The sequence below is a fragment of the Anneissia japonica genome, unplaced genomic scaffold, assembly GCF_011630105.1.
Source record: "Anneissia japonica isolate Jap-2015-1 unplaced genomic scaffold, ASM1163010v1 scaffold1487_len315116_cov162, whole genome shotgun sequence".
Taxonomy (NCBI): Eukaryota; Metazoa; Echinodermata; class Crinoidea; order Comatulida; family Comatulidae; genus Anneissia; species Anneissia japonica.
Genome location: NW_022732104.1, coordinates 256,193 through 283,161, shown reverse-complemented (window position 1 = coordinate 283,161; position 26,969 = coordinate 256,193). Strand labels below are relative to the sequence as shown.

Here is a 26,969-nt window from a genome sequence, read left to right as displayed (position 1 = left end):
TTTGTAAAATTACCATTACAGTACAGTATTCAGAGAATTAAACTTCAATACAAATCGTTCCCGCGTATCGTTTAAACAAGCAGAAGTAAACAAAGAATGGGTTGATGGGATTGGTGTTTCTGAATGACATTACAAAATTATTTCCGGAATAGTTTCATTACACGGTATTCGACATGAGCTAAAATTTGCTCGAACAGTGGACCACCCGCTGTGTGCTGAGCGCGATTAACTGGTGAATTCACTGGAATACGGTTTGCGTTTTTCGCTCGAACGGGCCCAAAGTGGAACTATCCTTATCTATATCCTTGATAAGTACAATTTCAGGACAATTCAAGGTTTATCAGTGGTGGTAGCAGTGGGGAAGATGTCAAGGATGTAGTTATGGTGGGTGGAGGTGAGCAGGGCCACCCAGTCTCAAAGTTTTCCACCCAGTCTAAGGCTAATTCCATGGCCCTACACCCACCCTTAATAACCCTACTTTTCCATCAATAAAATTCACTTGTATTATTTAGAGTTTACCGATGTTATTACCCACCCACCCTTAAAATGTCTAACTCCCACCCCTAGTTTTCTACAGCTACAATCCTGAGAGGTGGTGGGCCCCCTGTCAAGGAGAGCTGCCCTGCATGCACTCACTTTTCCTAACTTTAAAACATGATCATTGTACATAAGTTTCATTGATTGGTGGAGTTTTACTATGAGCCATAAAAATAAAATTTAAAATGATCAAATTTATGTAACCACATTCTGTAATTTTTGATATAGTCTTGATTAAAATAACAGTTTGCTCAAAGGTTACGGTATCACTAAATAAGAAGTCAGCAACATCTGTTTGTTGATAGTGGTGAACTTTAGGGCCCCAGCACACAGGTTCTAATCTGTTTTTATTAGTTTTGCCAAAATAGAAAATTCTTTACTAAAATTAATCTTCTGAAAATGCATGATGACCTTTATATACAGTAACTACAGATTTTCTATAAAAAGATCATCAAATAAAAGCAAAAGATGATGAATTCTTTGACTTTTATAGAACAAATTGATATAAACTTTCACAAGTCTATTTCCTGTCTATCTTACTAACTGACCCTTATGCAGTTGGCATAGTTTAACCTTTCCCGTGTGACTTCCTAATCTGAATTTCACGATCACATTACTAAATCGCATCCGCAAATCTTACATTGTAAATAATGCATAAATAGAATAGCTACACTATGAACAATATATAGTAAAATACTTAGAAATTATATTGGACTATTTGCTTTGTATCTCATAAGAAGTTTACAAGAATAAGCATGAATTTCACCCACATTATTGTCAGTCAGCACCACTTGGTGACTGCATCTCTTTTCCTATTATCTGACAAATGACGCAAATCTTAATGCAGCTAAGTCATCTTGGCAATCACGTTTTCCTGAATTTCAGTCAGGAACCTGACTAGTAAAGCGACAAGAAAAAAGATGTTTTATTTTCTCGATCTAGGGGGAACTATGTTTGATTGCAATCAGGACAGTTAAGTGTAACGAGGATGTGTGAGTCCAATGCATATTAAGCAAGCCCAGCAAATGACTTTATAAACAATTAATAATCAATTAGTTCTCAATTTACATGGTATGTCGGACCGCGTCTTAGGTATTTTATAGCAACTAGCCCATGAATAAAACTGTTTATGTTATTCAAACAGCCACTCATGGAATATCGTAGCTAAAAGTTTACACGAATTACACCCGCGATATGCTCTTGAGTAATGGCTATAGATATTCGAACAGTACTGTAGGTTAAATTAAGAACACGCTGTAACCATAGTTCTGTTAAGGTAGGCCATTATAATTAACATCTCAACGAAATTTGATTGACAGATAAACCGACTAATCAGCAAGCATTATTTAGTCACATGATCAAAAACTTTTTCTTGGACATTTTAATTTCCTTAGACAGCTGGTTGTCAACGCGAAACATACGTGAAGCCTAGGCCTAGATGTCTATGCTTGGTTATAGATACCCAGATTTACTTGTGCAGTGCACATCAGTGACTTGGCCTTTGCCGACAACGAGGTTGACTGAATGCGACTTTTCCCTCTTCCTTTGGGAGCAAAATACAGTTTCCCCGCCTGTTTCATGAAACAGATTAACACTATGAATATATGATTCATTTGCATACCGCCTACCCTGAATTCTCTTTTTTAAAGAAGGTTGATAGCAAAGAAAATAAGAAAAACTCGGTAAGTCTAGCTGTCTAAGGTTTTCGTGACTTTGTGGGCAGGGCTTCGAGTCCTTGTCGATATGTCAATTATTGGAAAGAGATATGTCTATTGGATTTAAACTAAATACCGGTATATAATAATAACAATAATAATAACAATAATAATAATAATAATTTTTTTTTTTTTCTGCTTTTTATTAATTTTTTTCTCTTGCATATCGTTTTTCCTATCTTTTTGCACTGGGGTTTTCCGCCCAGCAGTTTGGTCACTTCCCATGCTTGGAACTTTCCCATGCTTTTTTTCGAAGCATAGACCATATCAAGGATGTGCTTCCTAATATTTAGTCAATCTAGGGTAGGGTGTGCATGTGAGGATCAATTTAAGGGCAGTCTACACCAGATATTTCATAAACGGGTCCATTGATCTGAATGTAACTTTCGGGAAAGTTTAACCAAGTTACAAGGAAGAAATTATTATGTGTTGGGGACAATCCAGTTTAGGGTGTAAATTTGAGGGTAATTTTAAATTTTCGAGGTCCCAGACCTAACTAGCTCTTTAAAAAAATAACTGAAACTTTCTATAACAGTTTGTCAAGGCCTAAAAGAAATTACTATATTTTTGTGACAATTGGGAGTAGGGTGTGTATATAAGGACCATTCAGAGGAAAACATCCCAGACCAGATATTTCAAAAACAGGTCAACTGATCTGAATGAAACTTTGGGAAAGTTTAACCAAGTTTCAAGGAAGACAATATTGTGTGTTTGGGATGATCCTGGTTAGGGTGTAAATTTGAGGGTCATTTAAATTGCTAAATGTCCCAGTTATAAATGGATGGAAATGAAACTTTGCAAAATACTTTTTCATGGTAAAAATTAACAAAATATAAAATTTTGGTGACAATCCCCACTAGGTTGTATATGAGAACCATTTAATGATTTTTTTGGACAGTTTATTGAAAACACAATTTCGTTTTCTACAGCGTTTAAAAAAACCAGCTGCAACTAGGTTAACCCAAAACTACCGTGATATACATGAACAATTTTTGCTTTCAGTCACTGAATCGCTATGAAGGGAAAATGCACTGGCCTATACAAGGTCAGCTCATATAGCACGCAATAAAATGTCTTGAGTCTTGATGTGCCTCGCTATTACCACTGCGACAATAGTTCAAATCTCACTAACGTCACACTTGTTGGGAACTTGGTTTTCATTGTTTTTTTCACTTTATAATTTGTTTAGTACTATGACTGTTTTGAGTTCCATGTTTTTTTGTTACTTTATAACTGTTTATTATAACAACTTTTTATTTTGTTGCAATTTCAACTTCATTTCTCATTACAGCAATGAGGGAAAGCCCTGTTCTGTTGTACAAACAGACATAGTAAATCTAGTTATGATTATGCTTATACTTACATTTTTATTCTGATAATCAAAATAGTCGTTAGAATCTGCACCAAATGCACAAGACCTAAACAGAGGCAGTGACTATAAGCTACCTCTTTAAGGAGCCGCTCTCACATAATCACTCAAAATCTATTGATCATGTGATTATAAAGGGTGTGAAAACCCTTTAGGCAGCTGATCATATCATATCCTGAATGGAGGCTGAACAAGTCAGCTAAAAGTTGATTAACTAAAAAGTTATGTGACTTAAGTTCAACCAAGGATTTTGCGACATTGAATTAATATTAAGAAACAACAGACAAGAAATCTAACAAGCTAACTTTTGGCATATTACTTTAAGCAGCCTGGCTGTGAGCAGATAGAGGTCAATCTGGAAGGCCCAGCATATGTATGCTGAATCGACGATGCCTTGAGCAGAAAGTAGGTTATATCAAGAGGTGCTCTGACCAGACAAAAGATGCCCTAAGTAGATAGTAGATAAAACCAGATGCCATAAGAAAATATTTTACGAAATTTTGACTGCTTTGAGGGGGCAAGTTTTACACTAGTCCCTGGATGACCTCAAGACTGTCATACTGTATGTTCCAAATCAAAGTCGAAGGGCATTGAACAGTCTTTTGATCCGCAAGGGCTCGTAGTTTGTACCATGACCAAAAAAGCAGTCAAATTTGCTTTTTAAAATCAATCATAATTTGCCTATTTAAAACCATGTACAGTACTAATATTTCATATAGTGTACATTGTAAGTTTGTTGCAGCTTGTGTGCAAAAAGAGCAGTAAGTTTAATAAAAGCATTAGTCATGTATTTTTTAACATTCAAATTGTAAAATGAAATTAAGCAAATTCAAATATAAAATTTAATAATTCATTTTTTTTAAATTACGAAATAGAGTACATCTTTATTATTTAGGAGGATAGGGCCATCCTACTGAATGAATGTTCAGGAAGTTGGAAGATGCCAAAAGCAGATATATCTAGCAGGCAGGGGTGGCAACAGATGGTCCATCATTACCAGACAGATGGTCCACACCCACCTAAGCCCCACTATATTTTATTTTTCCCCGACAGATTTAACATGGCTCTCTGACGACTGTGTATGGTCCTGCCATCCCACTAGTACAGTAGAAATAAGGTTTAACCCCCAAAAAATTGCAACAAAAGGTTTTTCAACGGATTTTGGTAGTATTGAGTGTGCTAAATAACATGAAAAAAGTCTTATAAAATCCGACCACTGGAAAGTGGTTTTTTCCAAGATGGCCGCCAAAATGGCGGCCATACCATAAAACAGCTACAAATTGTGATATAATCGCGATCTTTTTAAAACAATATCAATTTTCTTGGGTCAGTAAATCATTTCAGACAATTTAGAATGTGATATAATCAATATAAATCAATTCAAGATGGCGTCCAAGATGGCCGCCATGTATAAACAGTCATAAATCAGTACTTACTTTAGCAATTTTAAGTGTCGTCATCTTTTGATCAAATCAAAGAAAGTTGTCATCTAAGATTCTATTGATTAACAGTTATACCAACAAGTAGACTGGAATTAAGGACCAGGCTTGCTATATTTAATGTATTTTGTAGTTTACGATAAATCAATAGTCATCTGTTTCCATTTCTCCCTCTTCATCATCTATTACTTAACTATTTCTCTACATTCTCACATCCCTTAAGTTAACAGGCTCCACAGGCTGATGTGCATGCCAACCCATAGCATCTGCAACTGCAACGTGGTGTTTTACATCCAGTAGTGCAATTGCAATGGATGATTTTTAAAAGTTGACAATGAAATTTACTGGCAGATAAAGTTAGAGGTAGTTGCTGAAGCGTCACTTTCGATACCCCCAACAACTTTCTTGCTTACATCTGAAGCTATCATGTGAATCAATGGATTCAGTCCCAAACAGGATAGCCATAGCCATTCTTACAAATTCCACAATTACATCACTGTTCTGATTTGGCTGACTAAATGCTTCAGCACATAATCTAAGAATCTAATCCCCCTCCACCAATTTCTGGAAAGCTGCCTACTTTACCGATGCCAAAAATGCAAGATGTTAAATCACAACCCGTAAAAGCACGTTGAATGGCAATGCAAGGCATAATTTATTTCCAAAGGCGGATTTTATGTGGGTTACATTTATTACCCGTACCCTAGTATACTTTGTCTTGTCCGACCTGAAGTAAACCTCTCGTTCGTCTGTATTGACATGATAGAGAAGAAGAACAAGTCTGTATCTTCTCCAATTAAAGTTACAGTATGATGATGGGAAATATCTGCTGCTGCTACACTATATACACGTCAGCATCGTTCCTTGCTTGTATTACAGGACAATTTCTTTTCTGAAGTTCAGCAGAGAGCATATTTATTAACTTCTGCTTGTTATCCTGATGATGACATAATTAATGTCGAAATATTGAATCCCGACACAATGGCGTGCATTTTGATACTTTGAGTATGTATTATACTATCTTATCTGCTTGTTATCATGCCTCGAAAGGAACTCATCCTTTTTGCCATCAAACTCGGTATTAGCCGTAAAGTTTACATCTGGGTGGATATTCTGTCCTGTTCTTTGATAGGTATTGTCTTTTATAGAAGGAGTCCCATCATAACTATCAAATACAACAGTTGCCAATCCATACTCTCTCCTGACGAACTCTGAGTATGCCTGTACAGTTGTGCCGTAACTGTCTCCTCTCTTCCATAATAAGTGATGTAAAAGGGAGCCTCCATCTAGAACATTCAGTTTCCGGTACAGTGTCGTAGATTGCTTTAATTGACAGCTTACTTGCATGATCTATAACAACTTGAACAAATTGTGGTTTGTTGGCCTTCCTAAAAATGTTTAGTCTCAAAAAGTGATGGTGGAAACGGACTAAAAAAGTTCATTACACATTACATCTTCTAATGTAAGATCTCCCGATTTGACACGACAAGGAATCTTTGGAATAAAAATGGCAGGGTCAATGGTTCTATCAGGAGCAACTTTAATGGCTTTTTCATCTCCAAGTGTTTTGGCTTTATCTTTTCTTTTGGCTTTACCTTTTCTTTTGCATCGTGAGTGGATTTCCCGCACGATTAAAAATCGTAACGGTATTGGGTTTGGTCTACAGGAGTTCGTGCTTCGAACAGGTCATTCCATTCATAGAAAAGGCCTTTTGATGGACCTTTTTAGCAAGGTTTACCTAGGTCGAAACTAACTCCGGCTGTATAAAATTGATTAGAAGATTGAAAAAGTTATTCTTGTTTATATGAATATATAAGGATTACTACTATGTCCATTTAAAATATGTAAATATGTATGAAAATGATATACTTATTTATATATTTATATAAATATTATGCGTAAATATATATTAGTATATTAAATTTAATTTAATGGAAAAACAGAAGAAGCATAGGAAGAAAGAAGTGAAAAGAAATTTGGAGCGGCTGAAATATTTACCGAAAATAAACAATAATAATCATTGTCATTATTGCATCACATTTTTTTTAAAATTTGTTGGAACTAATCATCAGAGGTCAAGGTGCCGGCAGCCTACATTGGACATCGATGTTGAATTATGAAAAGTGTAGGCCGTGGCACCGAGACCTCTGACAATTATTGCGGCCATTTTGCACGCCATTTTGAATTTATTTATATTGGTCATCACATTACAAATTTTCTCAAATGACTTACTGACCCATAAAGCCTGATATTGATGATAAAATCCGCAATTACAATACAGTTTGTAGCTGTTTTATGATCTTGGTGCCATTATGGCGGCCATCTTGAAAAAAACCACTTTCCGGTGATCGGATTTTGTAAGACTTTTTGTATGTTATTTAGCACATCTAATACTACCAAAATCCGTTGAAAAACCTTTTGTTGCAATTTTTTGGGGGTTATGCCCTTTTTTGAGCTATATCTACTCTACTACACCACCTTCGTTGCAATCTCTGCTAGAAGGACATACAAATTGTGGGCAATATACACTTCAAATTTTACTTTCCAAGATGATTGGAATTTCTGACACTAATCGAGGGGAGGTACTTTCAATCAAATCTAGGCCAGATTTGCCGAAACCCAGTTTGCTGTATATCAAATTACCAAATCAAAAATTGTGAATCTCAGTTTAATTTAGTTCTGGCAAAAGTGAATTTAAAAGCAATATCAAAATTAACAGCTAAAAATTCACATTGGAACACTCTCTTACTCGCATCTCATTCATTAATATGTTAGTCAAGCTACCTAGACCTTTAATATTCACTTCTCTAGTCTATACAACAAGCCCAAGGATTGTCCTCCAACCAGATCCCACCTAAATTTCAAAAAGCTCTATAATCTACCCTTATCCATATTTCCCAACCCATTCTCTTTTTATCCCTTTCTTAATAGCACGTCTGTTTTCATCCTACCTGACCTTTTAATCCCGCATCCCATGCATGTGATCTTGTACTTTTTTACATGCTTTATTTAGTGTATACAGGAGCGCAGTACTAAATTAGTTAACAATGACCTCATCTCTAATTCTTTTGCCAGCTGGATCTTCATTACTTTATACTCTAGTCCCCCCACCACTCAAATTTTGCAGCCTATCCCCATGTCAAATATCCTAGATACATCACTGACCAAAGCACAGTAGGCTGTTCTACTCAGTTTTAGTATACTTTAATTAGTCAAACTCGGCAAACTGGTTTATCATAATTTTTGGTCAGTAAACTAGAATTTCGCAAACTGGGTTTTAGCAAAGTAGACTTAGCAATCTGGGATTAGGCAAATTGGGTTTTAGGCAAACTGGTCGAATACTGTATGTCTCAATCTTCCTTGCACCTATCTATAAAAAGTGTTGAATTTTAAATTTTTTTTTCGTTCTTGTTATGGGTTGAAATGAGACAATGTTGCTATTAGTTTTGATCCAAATGATGATTTTTATATATATATATATGAAGGCACCACCATCGACAGAGGGATCATTAATTTTAGTTGTAATAATTTAAATATCTAATAATCATTTTACCAACGACGATGTGGATAGGTCTTTTCTTACATAGCATGCCAGGCATGAGTGGTCAGTAATAGGAGTAGTCGCTATAGTAGTTGTCACTATTTATTAAGCAATTATTGTAATGTTTTGAGGGTGCTATTGAAAAAAACCCAAAGTCAATCATAATATTTTATCTATATCCAGGATAGCCTCTGCTACATTTGTTCAATGCTGTAGCAAGGGCAAAGGTGAGGCTAGCCTAGGCCTAATTTCTTGTCTAAATATGCCTCAAATAATGTACTATGTGTTCTGGGCATCTACACAGTCAATTTAATACTTTTAAGACCTGTTATGAGGATTGTACGTTGTTGTTTATTATCATTATTATCATTATTATTATTATTATTATTATTATTTTATTTTTATTATTATTTTTATTATTATTATTATTATTATGTTGTGATGATGTTGTTTGTACTGTTTTTTAATGTTATTAAAGAGGGCCCCTGAATATCAGTTAACCTACTGGGCTAAACTGGAAGGGTTACCCTCTTTAAAGATGGTTGAAATAAAAAATAAAATAAAATAAAAAAACAAAAATTAATATAATCACCCTCAGTTAAGTGATAAATTTTGCTCATCTTTTATGAGCCAATCTGTAATAAACACAATTAGCATTTGTAAACAACAGACCTAGTGTTATATATTAGGCATACCTTATCATACAGACTATCTCCTAGTATACCTAGCAATGGCCACTGTCTTGGTTGACAACGTTATATGTTTGGTAGCAACGATCACTGACGGGATTGTCTCCGAACAGTGAGTTGTAATTAAAAATATTTCTACTCGAGTAGAGAAAATTAGGTTGAGGTAAAATAGGATTGACATAGTAAACATTGGTCGCTATGATGTCACTTTTGTTTGATAAATGTCGTATTTGGTTTTGTGCCTCAGTGCTCTTAATATTAGGTGCTATAGAAGCTCAGATACTAATATGTTACTAAGGGTATGTTCACAAACACGGCGTAAGGCTGGCGTAAGCCTGGCGTAGTGTACACCTTTGTTTGTGAACTAGGCAGTGGCGTTACTTACGCCACTCACTTATTAACGCTACCTGCAGACCCCAGATTAGCTAACGCCACAGAGCTAACTCCAGTGATGCTTGAATGATTTGACTTCATTTCAAGAGATTGACCAATCACGATTGCAATAGATTAATTACTTTGATCTCTTTCCTGTGCTCTCTAAAAATGAAATGGTAAATTGTTTCTTTTTCTATTGCATTTTACTTAGTTATAATGCATATGATTTGTTGATTGTGTTTTGTAAGATATTTAACCTATTTAGACTGTCTATTAAAACCTGAACACCAATAATTGTTCCACAATGCTAACTGAAGAATCAGAAGTAAAAATGTTAATTTAAAATACAATAATCATATAAGTTCACTTCGAACAATTCAGATTTAAAAGTTTTAATGATGCACTGTGACATTATTTAAAACTGAAAACTCTTCCCCCATAGGCCTATTACTACTAGTTTAACGCCAGCGTTAATATAGCGAACGCCGTTCGTGTGAACACTTTGGAATTTTAATCCATGGATTAGCTTACGCCGGCGTAAAATACGTAGCCACAAAATATACAAAATTGAAGGTTAACTTACTGTGTGGTTAGGATGGCACTGCCTCTGTCTAAATAACATCTTGATTTCCTCGATGACATACAAAGCATTAGTTATATGGCTAACCACATTATCTCTTGTCTTTCTACTCCTACAGAAAAAAAATTCAATTTTTTTGCATTTTGAAAAACAATTTTCATTGTCAATTGAAAATAATTGAGAAAAATATTATTGTATCTATTACCTATACTTTGAGTATGTCAAATATGTAATTTGGATTTTTAAAAAACAATATTTATTTTGTCTACACCATCAGTCATTGCACTTCAATTTCACCTTAATTATAACATGTACATTACATGAATGAGCTATAATTAGAATTTATAAAGGAAGTCATACTACTGTCACTTTCGGTTCATTCAATTATTTATCTTGTAATTGTATTTCTCCATACTTGAATATAGTACTAGCTATTGTTTATCAGTGTCTTTAAGGACAATGAGTTGTGTATATGTATTGGAGTACAACTGTAGTTTGGTGGTTAAGATGCTTGCCTTCTGAACCAATAATCCTGGGTTGAAACCATGTGACTCATGTGAGACAGCACAGGAGTGGCAACACTGGGAGGGCCGGGTTTCAGGGCTTTCTTTCAGGGAGAGCTGGGTTTCAGGGCTTTCTGTTAGGGAAAACTGGCCACTTGTTGGAAGGGGAGAGGGGGGGAAGGAAATTTGTAGAAGAGAAAAACAATTATATATCTTTTACATTAGACTCTAATATCAATTAAGCCTTTGAAACCCTTAATTGTCATATTTTCTGGGGAGACCCCTGGACAACTCCAACAAAATTTGAGTGACACACAACCTTTCGCACTTATGCCATAATTGGGGCCATTGGACCCACGTTGAGCAAATCCTGATGCCAACCCTGACGGAAAGCAACATTTTTCTTACAATTACAAAATATCTTCACATTCTAAACTTCATAACGAGCCTTATGAAAATTATCACACTTTAAAATTAATTTCATATGCTGACATTCAAGATGGTGGAAAGGAGGTCGGATTATAAATATGTTTCAAATTAAACATAAAATTTGTGTAGGCCTACTTGCAATTCTAATATTTAAATTTTAATCTATTTTGTGTACAATTGTGCAAAGCAATGTTAAATTTATATAATTACTATCTTGATAACCATCAAAACCAAAGTATTTTGAATAAAACTTCATTCTTTGGCAAACTTCCTTTTATAACTTCAGGGTTTTCATTATGACTGCCTATAAATTCCAATGTCGTTTATGCTATGACCTTGGTCTTGGTGAATTTTTCAACCAAATAAATTCAGTTCAATTATGCATACATTACCAGTATTTACTTTTTTTATGATACTATTTCTTTACATATACCCTTACAATTGTATACATTTATGCCTTCTAAACGCATCAAGAATTTCTTCCTTAGTGTTCAATATTAGGTATAGTTATTATTTATCAAAGGAAATAATTATTCCTTCAGGGAGATCAATTAAAGATGTGTGCATCTGCCAAATTTACTTGCGATTTGTTTATAAACGATTCCAACACATTTGAGAATTCCGCAGCACACTAAATGCCATTCAGGTGCAGGTAAACATTTAAATATTCAAATTAAATTATACATGTACCACGTGAAATAAAGTCTTGAAAAACTTCAAATTTATTCAATTAAATCATTTATTCATTCATTTAAAAGGTTAAACTAATAAAGCTTCACTACTAAAAAGACTTAAACAGACTGATTATCAGCCAATTTATGAGCCCATGCAAAGAAAACAAAAACAGTGCTACTGTACTGTATTTATAAGGTTTTTTTTTTTATTTTCATTTGTATTTTTAATTAAAAAAGTTATATAAGTTTCTTTTAGGTTATCCCATATAATGTACCTATAAATACTTATGTATTAATTATATTTTATTGTTAAATTTATCCTATCCTTAGTTTAAAAAAGAAATTTCAGGAAGTTTATTTCTGGTAAAAGAAAACAATACTTTTATCTAAAAAGATGACTCAGGAATATATCAAGGTAGTACAGTACTGTCATTAGCTGGACTACCATACTTGACTGGCAGATAATTAATTACAGACAATCAATCCATTAGCGAATGACATGCACCAGTGAAATGCTACACAAGGACTCCATGAAACCATGAGACATCATAACTCATACCAGGGGCTCAAAGACACTAAATAAATATGTAAAGGCATGATATGGCATGCATAATAATTATAAGTATATGCATGAATGGTTCAGAAAATATATACTGTAGGACAACACACTCAGTCTGTTAGCAACATAATTTGTAATTTTGTCCTAATGGGTAGTAGTAGAGGGGGACCATGCACCTATCTCTCCTTTGCATACCTTGGATCCACCACTGTTGGTGGCATGAAGTGCTTGCTAATTGGTGCATTAAAATTCATACAACTGATACAAACACATACACAAGAACATGCAATTTTATGTGACAAAGATGAAAAATTTGAAAGTGAGAACCAGTGTCATGTATGCCACAATGCAATTAACAACATTCCTTATTGCCACAATAATATTAATGGAAGACTTATTATTTGCTGAAGATAGCAATTGATGTACTATTTTTAGTAATATATGAATGTTATAGATGAAATTCTCATGGTTTCAAATGCACAGATACACAATATAATTCAAATCGTAAAGTTGGACAATGCAAATTCATAAAAACATTAATACTTTGAGGACTTGAAAAAAACTGCTGCAGCTTTCTTGACAACAAGTGCATTGGCAATCGTTTGGCAAACTTGATTTCGCAGATGACGGGCCCTAGAAGGGATTGATTCAAAATGTTATAATTTTACAGCAATATATTTTACAAATACAGAAAGGAAAAAACAAGAAGGGAATGTGTCTGGCCTGCAGGTTCTCATTGAGATAGGCTGCCAGTTAAACATTCTCAATAAATCTTATATAGTCAAACAATGCCATCCTACTTTTGTATTGTACTTGACATGAAAATTGAGATTACAAATGTAAATAAATACCTCCAAAAAAAATAAATTAAATTAATGAAGTTAAAACATTTTATCATGCATGAATGTTAATGATTCAGAAAAACAGACACTGATCTACAGATTTCAACCACAATGACATAACCAAACAAAAAGAACTTTACATGACTCAACCCAAAATCTTTCTCATTCATAGTCCATTATTTTGTGTTCTTCTTTGATTTTCTTCCTTAATATATATATATGATTGCAAGAAAAGAAAAAGATGGCCTACGTAAAAATTATAATTTATACAAAAATTATAATAAACAATGAACAATCGAGGTAATTTATGTCTATTACACAATTTAACTTATTGGTCCAGGTAAACAAAAATAATATTTTATGTCATTTTCATGGTATAGTATCATGAAAATCAATGCACCTGTGCATTTTCAATTAAGGTAAATAAATTATAATGTATCGTTATAGAGTATTGAATATTAAGTGTTATTAAAAATATTAAAAATATGTAGTATATGTTAGTAAATTGTAATAACTATGTCATTTGATATGTAGAAAGAAAAATATCTTTTATTGCCATGATAATGTATGGCAAAGGTCCTATCTTTAATTTTACTGATTATTTTGCATTTGAAACATATAAAGAGTCTTCAGTTTCCTACTCTTTGACATTTGCCAGTTCGTACAAAGCTCTGATTCACAATTTCCTGCAACATATAATTCAGTTAACCGTCTATTTCATCTTACACACTGTACAATAAAACTTTGTTTTTTTAGATATGTTGTAAAACTTTACTTGTGTATTTTTCATCTTGTAACATGTTTTGTGTTTGTATGTGATGCCGAGCCTACAGCAATGTTGAAACCGCAACATGAACTAATTCCAAGCTTTAGAAAAAAAAACAAACAAACAAATGGAAGAAAAATGTAGGGTCTACCTTATAATACTCCTTAGAAACAAAGTTAAAAAAGAATTAGAAATAAAAAATAAAAATAAAATTAATCTTGTGTCATAAATATATGATTTAAAAAATTAAACTTTATGACCTTACTCTACTAATTAAAATTTAATTATCCATTTTCCTTTTGTCAATAATTATTCATAAAAAAATGTAAATAATAATATCAATATCATAGTAGACAAAACAGAGTAACATTGTACAAAATAGTTGCTTCACAGTACATTAGTTTAAATTTTGTATCAACTACCTTTTTATCATTGCTATGCCTTTGGAAATGGTGCTATAAATGTGATATACTAATACAGTACCCTATAAAGGGGACACATTTGGGACAACAAAAATGTGTTCCCTTAATAGGGATGTCCCCTGAATAGTGACAGCACTATTTAGGGGACAATAACGAAGTGGAAAGCTAGTTCACTGCTGACATTAATTTTTTATAATTTTTTTTTATTGACCTAAGGAAGAGTTACAATATAAACAAACTAAATTGTAACAATAATAATACTAATACAATTAAATTGTAATAATACTAATACAATACATTTATGGTGAAATCAAAATAAAATATAATTAAAACAACAAAAGCAAGACTTAAATGTTATTAATTTATGACAGATAGAGCAGTATGAATACAGTAGAGTCATGACTTAGCAATTGGGGTGCAGGTACGGAATGGACTTGAATCCTATGTGAAAGTACATACAAAGAAGAAGAAAAAATGAATTTTATGATTAAGGACTAAAATTGACAAGATTACTTTATATGAAGTAACACACACAGTGTGCATACTGGTGTTAATTTAAAGATCAAGACAAATTAATCAATTTATGCTTCAAAATAATAATTTGAATGAAATATTATTTTAAATCTATTTAAATGTTGTGTTATTGATAAGATAAAAAATGTCCCATTTATAAGGTGGAAAATGTACTGATTTGACTATTTGTTGGCTCACTCAAAAAGTATTCCCGTCCCCTTAATACAGTTGCCATTTAATAGGGTTTGGCCATAATGTTAAAAGATGTATTTCCTCTTGTACTATGGAAAAGTCTCTCCTTCTACTGTTCTACTGTACTATTATTATTTTCTACTGTACTATTATTATTTTCTACTGTATTATTATTATTATAAGTTGTTTATGTACTTTTCCCAACCCTCAGTTGCACCTGTCATTTCCTCTTCCCTTGTCACAGTCTCTTCATTTTCATGCGCCAGCTTTTTTCTTTCTATTTTTAGGTAAAGCATGAGACTGTGATTATACATTTCGACAATGCCTGAGGAAATTTAATTATATTGTGACCTGATCGTTGACCTTTGATTGTTCATGTTATACGTAACATACTGTTTAAACCTGTTTCTAAGAATTTCTTTCAGACAATCTTTATATTGATAATAACATAAATTTATGAGAAAAATGAAGTTTTCTGATTCTAACATACAATCTCTGCAAATACTAGTATGATAATAAAAATAAATAATAACAACAACCACCATTAAAAAAAATAATAATATTTTTTTTTAAATACTAGGAATAATAAAAATATTGTAGTACTGTAATACTTTGATAAAAATTGTTACTATACAAAAAATATCTAACATTAAAAAAAAAATTATTATGTAAAAATATTACGATTATCATATTATTTAGAAACTGATACTTGACTCTGTTGTTTCATGATTCCTGATCAGATGCCTTAAGCACTTTTCAAATTTTAATTTTTATTATTATTATTATGAAAAGGCAATATCTAAAAATAATACAATAGCAATAGAAATACCAACAGTATACTTAAACAATAATAATTAAAGAAAGTACTTGACTAAACTTGTACAGAATTTATTCAGATCTAGCTTTCATTCACACAGTGGAATTCATCAGGAGAATGTGTCTCCACTGTGTGGACGAAAGCCAGAGAATAAATTTTATACAACTTAGTCTTAAAAGTACTGTTGTAATTTTGTATATTGTTTTTTAGCAGGTCAACACGGCTACAATTTATATTCATCACAATAATATTAAATTATAATACAATAATACAATAACAATAATACTATAATATTCACAACAAAACAAAAAACAAGTAGTAGTAGCTGTAGTGGTAGCAGACTATCATAGTAGTAGCAGCAGGAGCAGAATTGTAGCATCAGAGTACTGCATGGTAGCGCCATCAACAGTGGCAGTAGTAACCTAATAATAATAATTCTAGATTTATATACATGTATAGCACCTCACTTTGTCACAAACTTGAGGCGCTTAACAACAGGTAACAATAGGTAGAGTACTGGGAAAGCAAAGTTATCATTAGATATTAGCCATGTAGGTTTTGAGAAAACAGCTTCCAAAGATTCCAAAATCAATAGTTTATAATTAAAAATTATTTTAGATACATTCATTCATTCTTTATTTAGCCAATAAAATAACATACAATACAATGAAAAGAAATTTAACAAAAACTAAGACAATATATAACCTCCTAAGTTGGCTAGGATTAACTATAGTGTGAAAAACACTCTGGCTCTCAGGCCTGTTAGTCCGGTCTTAGGATTTTTTAACATAGATATATACAATGATTAAATTAAACAATAATGTAAGTAAAATAAATTGAAAAGCAAAGCATATTACATAAAATAATATTAATAGAGTGATACGAAAGGTGACATGAAAATAAACAAAATACAAATTAAAGTAAATCAAAACTTCATTTTAAAAAGGCAAGGCAGTTTAGAGGGATGTATATTATTCAATGCTAAATAATTACCATTACAGAACAATTTGAAAATTAGAGAATGAGAAACAAAAAAAAACAAGAAACAAAAATACAATACAATACAATTTTAATATCCTTTTCATTCAGATTTAGTGATTGATATTTTGCAGAAATGTTCTTCAATATATTTTCTTTTATGAAATGCAAAAACATGAAAATGTTCAAAATTATGATTCTCAAATGTTTGGGTAGCTGTGGGAAATTACTGTATAAGTTGTGACAAACAGAGGGTTTTGCCAGAGGCGGTCACATATATTCTAATTTTCATTATCTCCTACTCTCCATGCCAATTTATGTCTGTTAAGGCAGAACAGCTTTTCCTGTTACTATATAGGTATACGGACATAAACCACCCAGGACATAAACCACCCAGGACATAAACCACCCAATTGGAATATACCATCGTTAAAGTGGGTGGGTAACAGGGTGAACAATGTTGGGTGGTCTCCATTACAGAACAATTTGAAAATTAGAGAATGAGAAACAAAAAAAACAAGAAACAAAAATACAATACAATACAATTTTAATATCCTTTTCATTCAGATTTAGTGATTGATATTTTGCAGAAATGTTCTTCAATATATTTTCTTTTATGAAATGCAAAAACATGAAAATGTTCAAAATTATGATTCTCAAATGTTTGGGTAGCTGTGGGAAATTATAAGTTGTGACAAACAGAGGGTTTTGCCAGAGGCGGTCACATATATTCTAATTTTCATTATCTCCTACTCTCCATGCCAATTTATGTCTGTTAAGGCAGAACAGCTTTTCCTGTTACTATATACTGTACATACTTGCATTCGTTCCTACTGTGCAATCAACAGGAAGGTTATTATTACAGTAAACCACATAAACATTTTTCACTTTCATGCTCAGTACTCAGCAATTTATCTTGTTTATTGATAGTTGTCTTTACACTCAAAACGGAACTCATAAACAGAAAACAAATGACAAAGCCTATACAATTGCTCCACTATGCAAATAGAATAATGTGAAAAATGAAGTGTAAGAATACCCAAAAAAATTTTGTCCATTTTTAACATACATTTACAGTATACATGTATACTGTACATGGCAGTGGCAGATCCAGGATTTCAAAATAGAGGGGGACCGAGGAGGAACTTTCACAGATAGAGGGCTGACCCACTCAGCCAAGGTTAGGGTTGAGGTAAGAAAAATTATAATTATGGAACAAACGATGGGCGGAAATTGAAAACCATTTTATTTTACTCTCCGTATTTCTTTATAATTTGAAAAATTTAGGGGAGGGGCCAGGCCGGCTGGCTCCCCGGCTGGCTAGCTCCCCTCCCTCCTCCCCCGAATTCACCACTTGTGTCAGAAAGAACCTTGCAGAAGAAGAAAACATTTCTCCCTTCCTCAGCCAGTTATCTTATTAGGTTAATAAATCCAAGATTAAGATAACATATTACAACAATCCTCACTTTCCCACCCATCCCTACCAAAATATATTCACAATATTTCTACTGTGTTTTGAGTGTTTCTACTGTAATTCCAACAATTAGGTAGCTTACCGTGCCAAGTTAGATATAGAGGAGGGCCCATCACGAACTTTCTTCTTTGCATCATCAACTTTCTTTTGGCAAAGTTCCAACTAAAGACAGAAAAGAAACACTTTCATTAGAGTTTCAGAACTCAATTTATAGTAATTCTATATAATTCCATTTCCTTTTATTTGATTATTGCCAATAAATACCCCACACTAGTGGATAAATTGAACAAGAAAAGAATTGAAACACAAAAATAAAAATTAACAGATAATTAAACAGAAAATCTAAACTTAAATATATATAAACAACAGAAGCAATTTAATTTTGGTCAAGGCAAGAGAACAGATCTGGGTGGTCAAAGAAAACTTAATTATTATTATTATCAAATTTTGATCAAATTAAAAAAATAATAAATAAATTGAAGGTCTTTCAATTCTATTTTAGTTTGGTTTGGAAATTTGTTCCATCAAATCTGCCAACCGATTTTCGATTAGACTAATCATTTTTTAACCTCTATTTTAATTTTAACATTGTATAATTATTTTTTTGTAAAAAAACAAGTATTTATTCATTTTATAATTCATGAGACATGTATTTTTCAAAATATTCTTTTAGCAGAATGTGATAAAGGCCATATGAGAAACCAGGAATGAAAATTTACCCCATTTCAGGAAGAAATGGGATCAGTGAAAACTAAATGTAGAGATTAAAAAAAATTTTTGTTAATATACTAGACGTAGAAAAATATTTAAAAAAATGATATTTTACTCTAGGTCTTTAGTAGCAAGTAAGTAAAATATATATGGGTTTATTCCAATGAGTGCTTTATAACTAAAGAAGTCCCATATACACAAAGCAATTCAAACAGAGAATAGTGAAAATTGCATGAACACTTTTTAGGTTAATAATAAGCCAAAATATATAGTCAAGCCTGCTAATTGTTATTTATGTTCAACTCAGGACTATGGAGTGGTAAAAAATGGTCATAATTTGTATTGTAATTGAAGACCATATATCACATACAGTAGGCCTGTTTTCTAATAGATTAAATATGGCACAGCACTACATTTATATAAGGCACTTCATTAAAGTGCAACAATACTTGATTTGATTACCATATAACTTGAAACTATAAGAAAAAACATAAGCCCAGAAAAAAAATATGTTTTTTTTTTATTATTTTGGAAATTGACATGTTACATTCATGACCTATGATTCAGGTAATGCTAAATGTATGTTTAACTCATCTTAACCTAGATTTCAAACGAGCATGGAGCCTGGATTATGATGAGTTTCCTCTTCATCTGTTACTATTGTCAAAAAATTGTGATTTGGAGGGCCAACAACATTGCATCTTAGTTCAAGTCGAAAACAATGGCTGGATGATGCAGTTTGTGCATGCATCACTATTAAATGTTACCTAGTGTGTAACAGCAATATACTTTGATATAAATATGTTTTAGAAGATAATTTCTAATTCAAATTACAATACATGTAATTACATTTAAACCATTTATTTTATCAATCAAGATTTATTTTTACTATCAGAGAGGCTTTGAAGATGCACTATATGTCATGAGAGAAAGATATTGAAAATTAAATTCTATATTTGTATTGTTTAAACTTATAATGAAAACATTTGAACAGATACTGTTTCTGCATTATTTTACAAGATTGGCTTGTAACAATCCAAGGAATTTTTACTTTCTGTAAATCAGAGAAAACAATTATTTTTTTCAATCAGTATTTGGTTGGCAAATAATAAGTTATATTATTTGATCCAGATTTTTTTTAATGTTTTTAATTGAAATGTTGTTATTTTCCCAATGACATTGGCAAAGAGTACATCTTTTGAACTTCATTATTGACTTGATAAAACCAAGTCTTCTCAGATATAAGAACACAGATCTGAAGGCCTAATCTACGGCGCATGGAACTTTTACAGACACAGAGCATATCTTTCAGAAAAGAAGAGGGTTACCCTGGTGCTCTGATTCATTCCTTCTGTCATTGTGGAAGCATGACTGGACACCAACACACAGCTGCTATAGAGTCACACAAAAAATGGATACAGCTAATTTAGCACAATGTGAGAAACAAGTTAACTCCTACATTCACCTTATGGAATCCTATTGTTTACAGTACATGAATATTATTATTAACACAATAAAAAAGTCATCAACAGGTGCGAGAAAAAGGCCTTATGGCATTAGGCTGTGGTGTGTACAATGCATACCAAAGAATTATTGTCACCTGTCCATTTCACATACATTGGTTTGTGCACTAGTAATTTTCCTATTTTGCACTAACACTGTAACAAAATCAATATGGACAACCATCACAATGAACATGAGTATATTACCTCCACATAGGCATTTTGTATATCTGATGTTAAGTCATCGTAAATTTGTTGAAGAAAGTCCACATTGCTTGAATGTATAGCTTCTTCCTGTGAATAACAAATAGAATACAGGAATATTATGTAAACTTCAATGGCATGGCCAAATGAAGTGATCAATAATATAAACAACAGCAAAAAAAACATACATGCATCTTTATTCGGAGACTAGGAGACATTTAATCTATGTTATTTAAAGAATATAATTATATCAATAATAAAACAAAAAATATTTTATTATATAATGAATATTGAAGATTCCTTCTCTATTTTACAAACAATTCGTGGAAAAACAGGGAAAAATTTAAGTCAACTTTGAATCCAGCGAGCATTCATTAACCAATGCTGAGTCAGTGTTGCACTTTTTATGTGGCAGTGTGTAAGTGCAAAAAAAATGACCACCAATTACTGTGATCATATCTACCAGCTGCTTATTATATTAATATTTATATTTTAGTGGCTCAAGTAGTAAAATGGAGGGGGAAAAACAGTGAGTTCCACATGTGTGCGGTAGCTCTTGGAAAAAATGTATACACTAGAATTATGTGATCAAGTTAATGATGTTATCTTTTGAAATTTATACGCAAAGGAACTGTAAATACAAGATGGGCTGAATATGAGAATTGAAAACAATAGCAACGAGCAATAATGAATTGGGGGACAGCAGAAACTTCCTCAATTTTAAGTGAAAATAACAGAGAGAAGTTGGTATGAAAAATTGCAAATGGGATAATGAGAGTACTGTAATTCTAACCACTGACAACCTCTGAAATGCTAGCAACTGATTGGTTGTTTATAGAAATGAGGTCAATTTAATTATTGCCTATAATAAGAAAAAGAAATATGTTTATTGTATATTTATATATGGAATGCATCATTTTATGAAATGATTATGACTGGCTGTTTTTAGGAACTATTTAAATTGCATTTGAAAGGTCTAAGCCAGATGTTGTGGGGCAAGGTTGTGGATATGTCAATAAAACTGTAATACTGTACATTCTACAACTTATAGTGTACTACAGCTGGCTACAACAGATGGACAACAATGCTATTCAGTGTGGTGTACTGTGGTGTAATACTAGGGATGTTCATGGCTTTTATGCAAAGTCATAGAGCTGTTAAAACAAAATAAGGAAAGTAGTGGTTAACTTATTTCTTTTATTTTTTGATGCACCAATCACCTATCAGGCACTACACTTTTTTTTTTTTTTATAAGAACCAGTAAAATTTTGCCAGGCTCATTGTTCTTATTTTTTGACAGATTTCAGGCTCAAAATGTTCTTATTTTGTTCTTATTTTACACACTTTTCAAACATAGAAAATTATTATTGTACAGCAGTATACACTGTACTGGGAGGTGAAAGCGGCCCCCACAAAAAATGGCCCCTGAATGAAAGGCCCCTGAATGAAAGGCCCATAAAAAATTGCCCCGCATAAAAAATGGCCCCAAATGGGAGGTAGGTACACCTACTGTACTGTATTATAGAGGGTATTGCATAGTCACACCTACTGCACATAAGGTACAGATATAATTTGTTGGTTTTTCTAGTTTGACATTCTACCTCAGCCTCAATTTGTTCTTATTTTGTTCTTAATTTTTAAGCAATTTCAGCCTCAGTGTTCTTATAAAATGTGTTCTTATAAAAAAAAAAAAGTGTAAAAGATTGTCTAAGAAAAACGGAAAAAGGGGTATCCCCTGGTCTTGATGATTTCACAAATAAATGTTTTAAATACTTCTTTATGGATATAGGTCATTTCTTCCACAGATCAGTTTAATACTCTTTCTCATTAGGTAAACTTTCGATTACACAATGGCATGGTCTCATTACATTACTCCCTAAAGGGGATAAAGATAGGACTCTCCTAAATAATTGGCGACCTATACCTCTTTTGAACACATCGTACAAATTGATTTCATCCTGCATTGCTGAACCTTTAAAAAAAGGTCTTCCTTATCTAATACACGAACACCAAAAAAGGATTTATATCGGAAAGATTTATTGGAGAAAATATACGAACAACATACGATTTAATGAATGCAGCCAAAAACGACAACATTCCAGGTATACTTCTGGCAATTGATTTTGAGAAAGGCTTTAACTCTGTGTCGCATACCTTTATTGGAAAAGTTCTTAAACAATTTAATTTTGGAAATTAAATGGGTTAAAATCTTATACGAAGATGCACAGGCGTTGGTTATAGTTAATGGATTTATATCAGGGTGTAGACAATAGAGGGTGTAGACAAGGGGATGAACTCAGCCCTTATCTGTTTTTGTTATGTGCGGAAGTACTGGGGATGTTAGTGAGAACAAAACAGGATATCAAAGGAGTCAAAGTGGGAGGAAAAGAATTCCGCCTTTCACAATATGCGGATGATACAGTTATCTTTCTGAATGGTACAGAAGAATCAGAGAGAAGCACATTTAATATTTTAAACTTATTTGCAGATTCATCTGGTTTAAAGATTAACATAAATAAAACAAGTGCAATGTGGTTTGGGGCCTGTCGAAAAAGAGACACCATAATATGTAAAGGCATAAAGATAAATTGGCTAAAACCATCTGAAACTGTAAAAATTATTGGGATTGAGTTCTCTAATGAACTAAACAATATGCTGGTGCTAAACTATGATAAAGTACTTGATTCAATTATAAAGCTATTATTTTATTGGTCTAGAAGAAATATTACAGTTTTAGGTAAAATTACTGTTGTAAAATCACTTATTATTTCTAAAATTGTATACTTGAATACGGTATTGCCAGATCTGTCTACTGAATACATGAAAGTGTTAAATAAATTAATATACGACTTTATTTGGAATGGTGTGGACCGTGTCTCAAGAAATCAGATAAGCAGGAATATCGAGGCAGGTGGCTTGAAAATGCTTAATATTCAGGCTCACTTTCAAGCTTCAAAAAATCACCTGGTTAAGAAGAATGATTAAAAACAAAAATTCGGAATGGGTACACCTTTTTCGATATACAACATATATTAATAATTTATCAATTCTTGATGGAGGATAAAATAGTTTAAAGAACCATAATAATCGGTCAAGAACACCGAATAAATTCTGGAATGATGTCCTTGTCGCATGGTCCACTTTTACTAAAGTTCATGAAATAAAGAACCAGTTTGATGCCCGTAGATGCAGTATATGGTTTAACGATAATATAAGAATTGATGGCAAAAGTATATTCTACAAAACCTGGTCTGAAAAAGGCATCTTTTTAATTGATGATCTAATAGATGAAACTGGATCATTTTACCCTTTGCATGAGTTCATAGAAAAATATCAGATAAATATTGATTTCATAACGTTTTATGGTTTAATTGAATCAATAACGAAACATCATTACTTTATTTTTAAAACAACACATGTGGATAAAACTAAGGATATGCCTTTTAATTTAGATGTTGTTATTAAAGATGTGAGGGTGGCTGGTAGAATATACGATATACTATTTGAAAATAAAAGGGTAAACGAAAAGTATAAAGAACCAGAACCCTGTGGGTGCGTACGTTCCTTTGAACGTAAAAAATCAATGTACATTTGTGAATTGCAATAACTTGATTGTATCTTTTTGAATAATGATTGTGTAAGGTAATACAGTATTTTCATTTTGAGTTTAAAAACATCAGAGGCGGATCCAGAAATTTATGAAAGGGGGAGGGGGTAAGGGGTTCTGAGAAGTCAGGGATGTCGTTATGCAGGGCGGAGATGGGCGGCGCCGCCCACTCTTGACGGCTTGCACCCATCCTAAAGCTATTTTTAAGGCCTTCTGCCCAGCCTCATACAAATTCTCCCACCCCCCCCTTTAAAATCATGAAGAAACACAAGTTTTTGCTCCATAAACCGTATTTTCCGGTGAATAAGCCGCAAATTTGATAAGCAATTTTCCCCTCGAAGTTTGGGGTGCAGCCTATATAATACACCAGTCGTTAACCTACTCCCAAAAAGTTCAGATCGCGAACCGCAGCAAAAATCAGGCGCCGTCTGTCTAGCTTGGGCCCATGCTCCTAACCCAATTAATTAGCCTAGCCTTTGTTGAAGGGCTAATATTTGTAATTATACTCACTATACAGTGCTGTAATGTGATTCCTACTACATTTTCAAGCAATGGTTTGGGTTGTTTAATTAATTATTTTCATAGTTACTTTCACTCAAACAATTTTGAAACACGTTTTATACAAAATCGCTTCGCTCAAAACAATAAATAACCTTCTTTTCGGGAGTGTGGTCCTAGAGGTCACGTGAGCAGCTTCATTTATGATGTCGCAACAAAACTCACGTGGGCTGTTGAAACTTTCTGTTCGACGTCTGGTTCCCGGTGGCTTGTACCGTTATAGAAAGAATACTGATACCGTTATATTTCAGAATAAAAGCTTGTGAAATTAATTTATGCAATAAAAACATGAATTTTCTTGAAGTTGTATTAATTATTTTACTGGAAATTAATTAAAGAAAGGCATACGTTCGTCCGTCTATCACATGCCTCATTCACATGCTGTATATGTGTAGGCCTATAGATGGTCAGTCCATCACATGCTGTAAATTTATGTGTCCATAATTTTAAGGTTCTCTCCCACCCGAGACAGTCCATCAGGTGCTGTATTTTCGAACCATTATTTTCCCAAACATCATTTGATGAAGCTATGCTGTAAATTTATGTGTCCATAATTTTAAGGTTCTCCCCCACCCGGGACTGTAACCCCATAACAACCGCCTACTGACGACCAACTCACCCCCAACATCAGTCCATCACATATCCCCCACCCCAAGATCAGTCCATCATTTGCTGTATATTTATGTCCATTTGGGGGCCCCCAGGTTTTCCCAAACATCATTTTAATAGATTCCCAAGCCAAACATCATTTTGATAGACCTCCCAAGGTCCATCACATACTATAGCCTGTTACTTAAGGTTCTCCTCACCTGGGACTATCCATCACATGCTGCATAGAGACTTGTCAATTGAGACCTCCCCCATCACCAATGCCAGTCCATCACATGCTGTATATTTAAGTGTCTATAATTTTCCCCCAACTCAAGGACCGAATTTCAAATGCTGTATATTTATGTCCATCCCCCAATGATAATCTATCACATTCTGTATATTTATGTGTCCATAACTTCCGCCACCCCCAGGTCCGAATATCAGATGCTGTATACATATAACCATTATTTTCCAAAACATCATAGACCACACAAGGACCATCACATTGTGTCCCACCCCCAATGTCACTCCATCACATGCTGTATATGTGTCCAATTTTCTCCATCCCAGGTCCGAATATCACGATGCTGTACATTTATGGCAATTGTTTTCCCAAATATAATGTGATAGACGGTCAGTCCATCACATGCTGTAAATTTATGTGTCCATAATTTTAAGGTTCTTCACCACCCGGGACTGTCCATCAGATGCTGTGTTTTCTGACCATTATTTTCTTAAACATCATTTGATGAAGCTCTCTGCCCCCTCCCCTGAACAACTAATGTTGTGATGAAATCTCCCCCACCCACCCTCAGGTTCATCCGTCCGTCTATCACATGCCTCCATCACTAATGTTTTGATGAAATCTCCCCCACCCACCCTCAGGTTCGTCCGTCCGTCTATCACATGCCTCCATCACATGCTGTATATGTGTATAGACGGCCAGTCCATCACATGCTGTAAATTTATGTGTCCATAATTTTAAGGTTCTCCCCCACCCGGGACTGTCTATCAGATGCTGTATTTTCTAACCATTATTTTCCCAAACATCATTTGATGAAGCTATGCTGTAAATTTATGTGTCCATAATTTTAAGGTTCTCCCCCACCCGGGACTGTCCATCAGATGCTGTATTTTCTAACCATTATTTTCCCAAATATCATTTGATGAAGCTATGCTGTAAATTTGTGTGTCCATAATTTTATGGTTCTCCCCTACCCGGGACTGTCCATCAGATGCTGTATTTTCTGACCATTATTTTCCAAAACATCATTTGATGAACTCCCGTCCCCCCGCCAACCCTTAAGTTCATCCGCCCATCACATGCTGCCCCCGCCAACCGTTAGAATTCATCCGTCCATCACATGCTGCATATTTATGTG

At 33.4% G+C, this 26,969-nt stretch overlaps 1 protein-coding gene across 1 annotated transcript in view; it reads right to left on the bottom strand.

Moving 5' to 3' along the window:
- The window catches only part of LOC117115579, a 74,929-nt gene that overhangs the window by 34,978 nt on the left and 12,982 nt on the right, over window positions 1–26,969 (bottom strand). The window contains exons 5-8 of the mRNA XM_033259438.1: window positions 20,835–20,921; window positions 18,497–18,576; window positions 12,954–13,043; window positions 10,249–10,357 (exon numbers count right to left, since the gene is read on the bottom strand). Of these exons, the coding sequence (XP_033115329.1) occupies window positions 10,249–10,357; window positions 12,954–13,043; window positions 18,497–18,576; window positions 20,835–20,921 (366 nt within the window). The remainder of the gene's footprint in view (window positions 1–10,248; window positions 10,358–12,953; window positions 13,044–18,496; window positions 18,577–20,834; window positions 20,922–26,969) is intronic.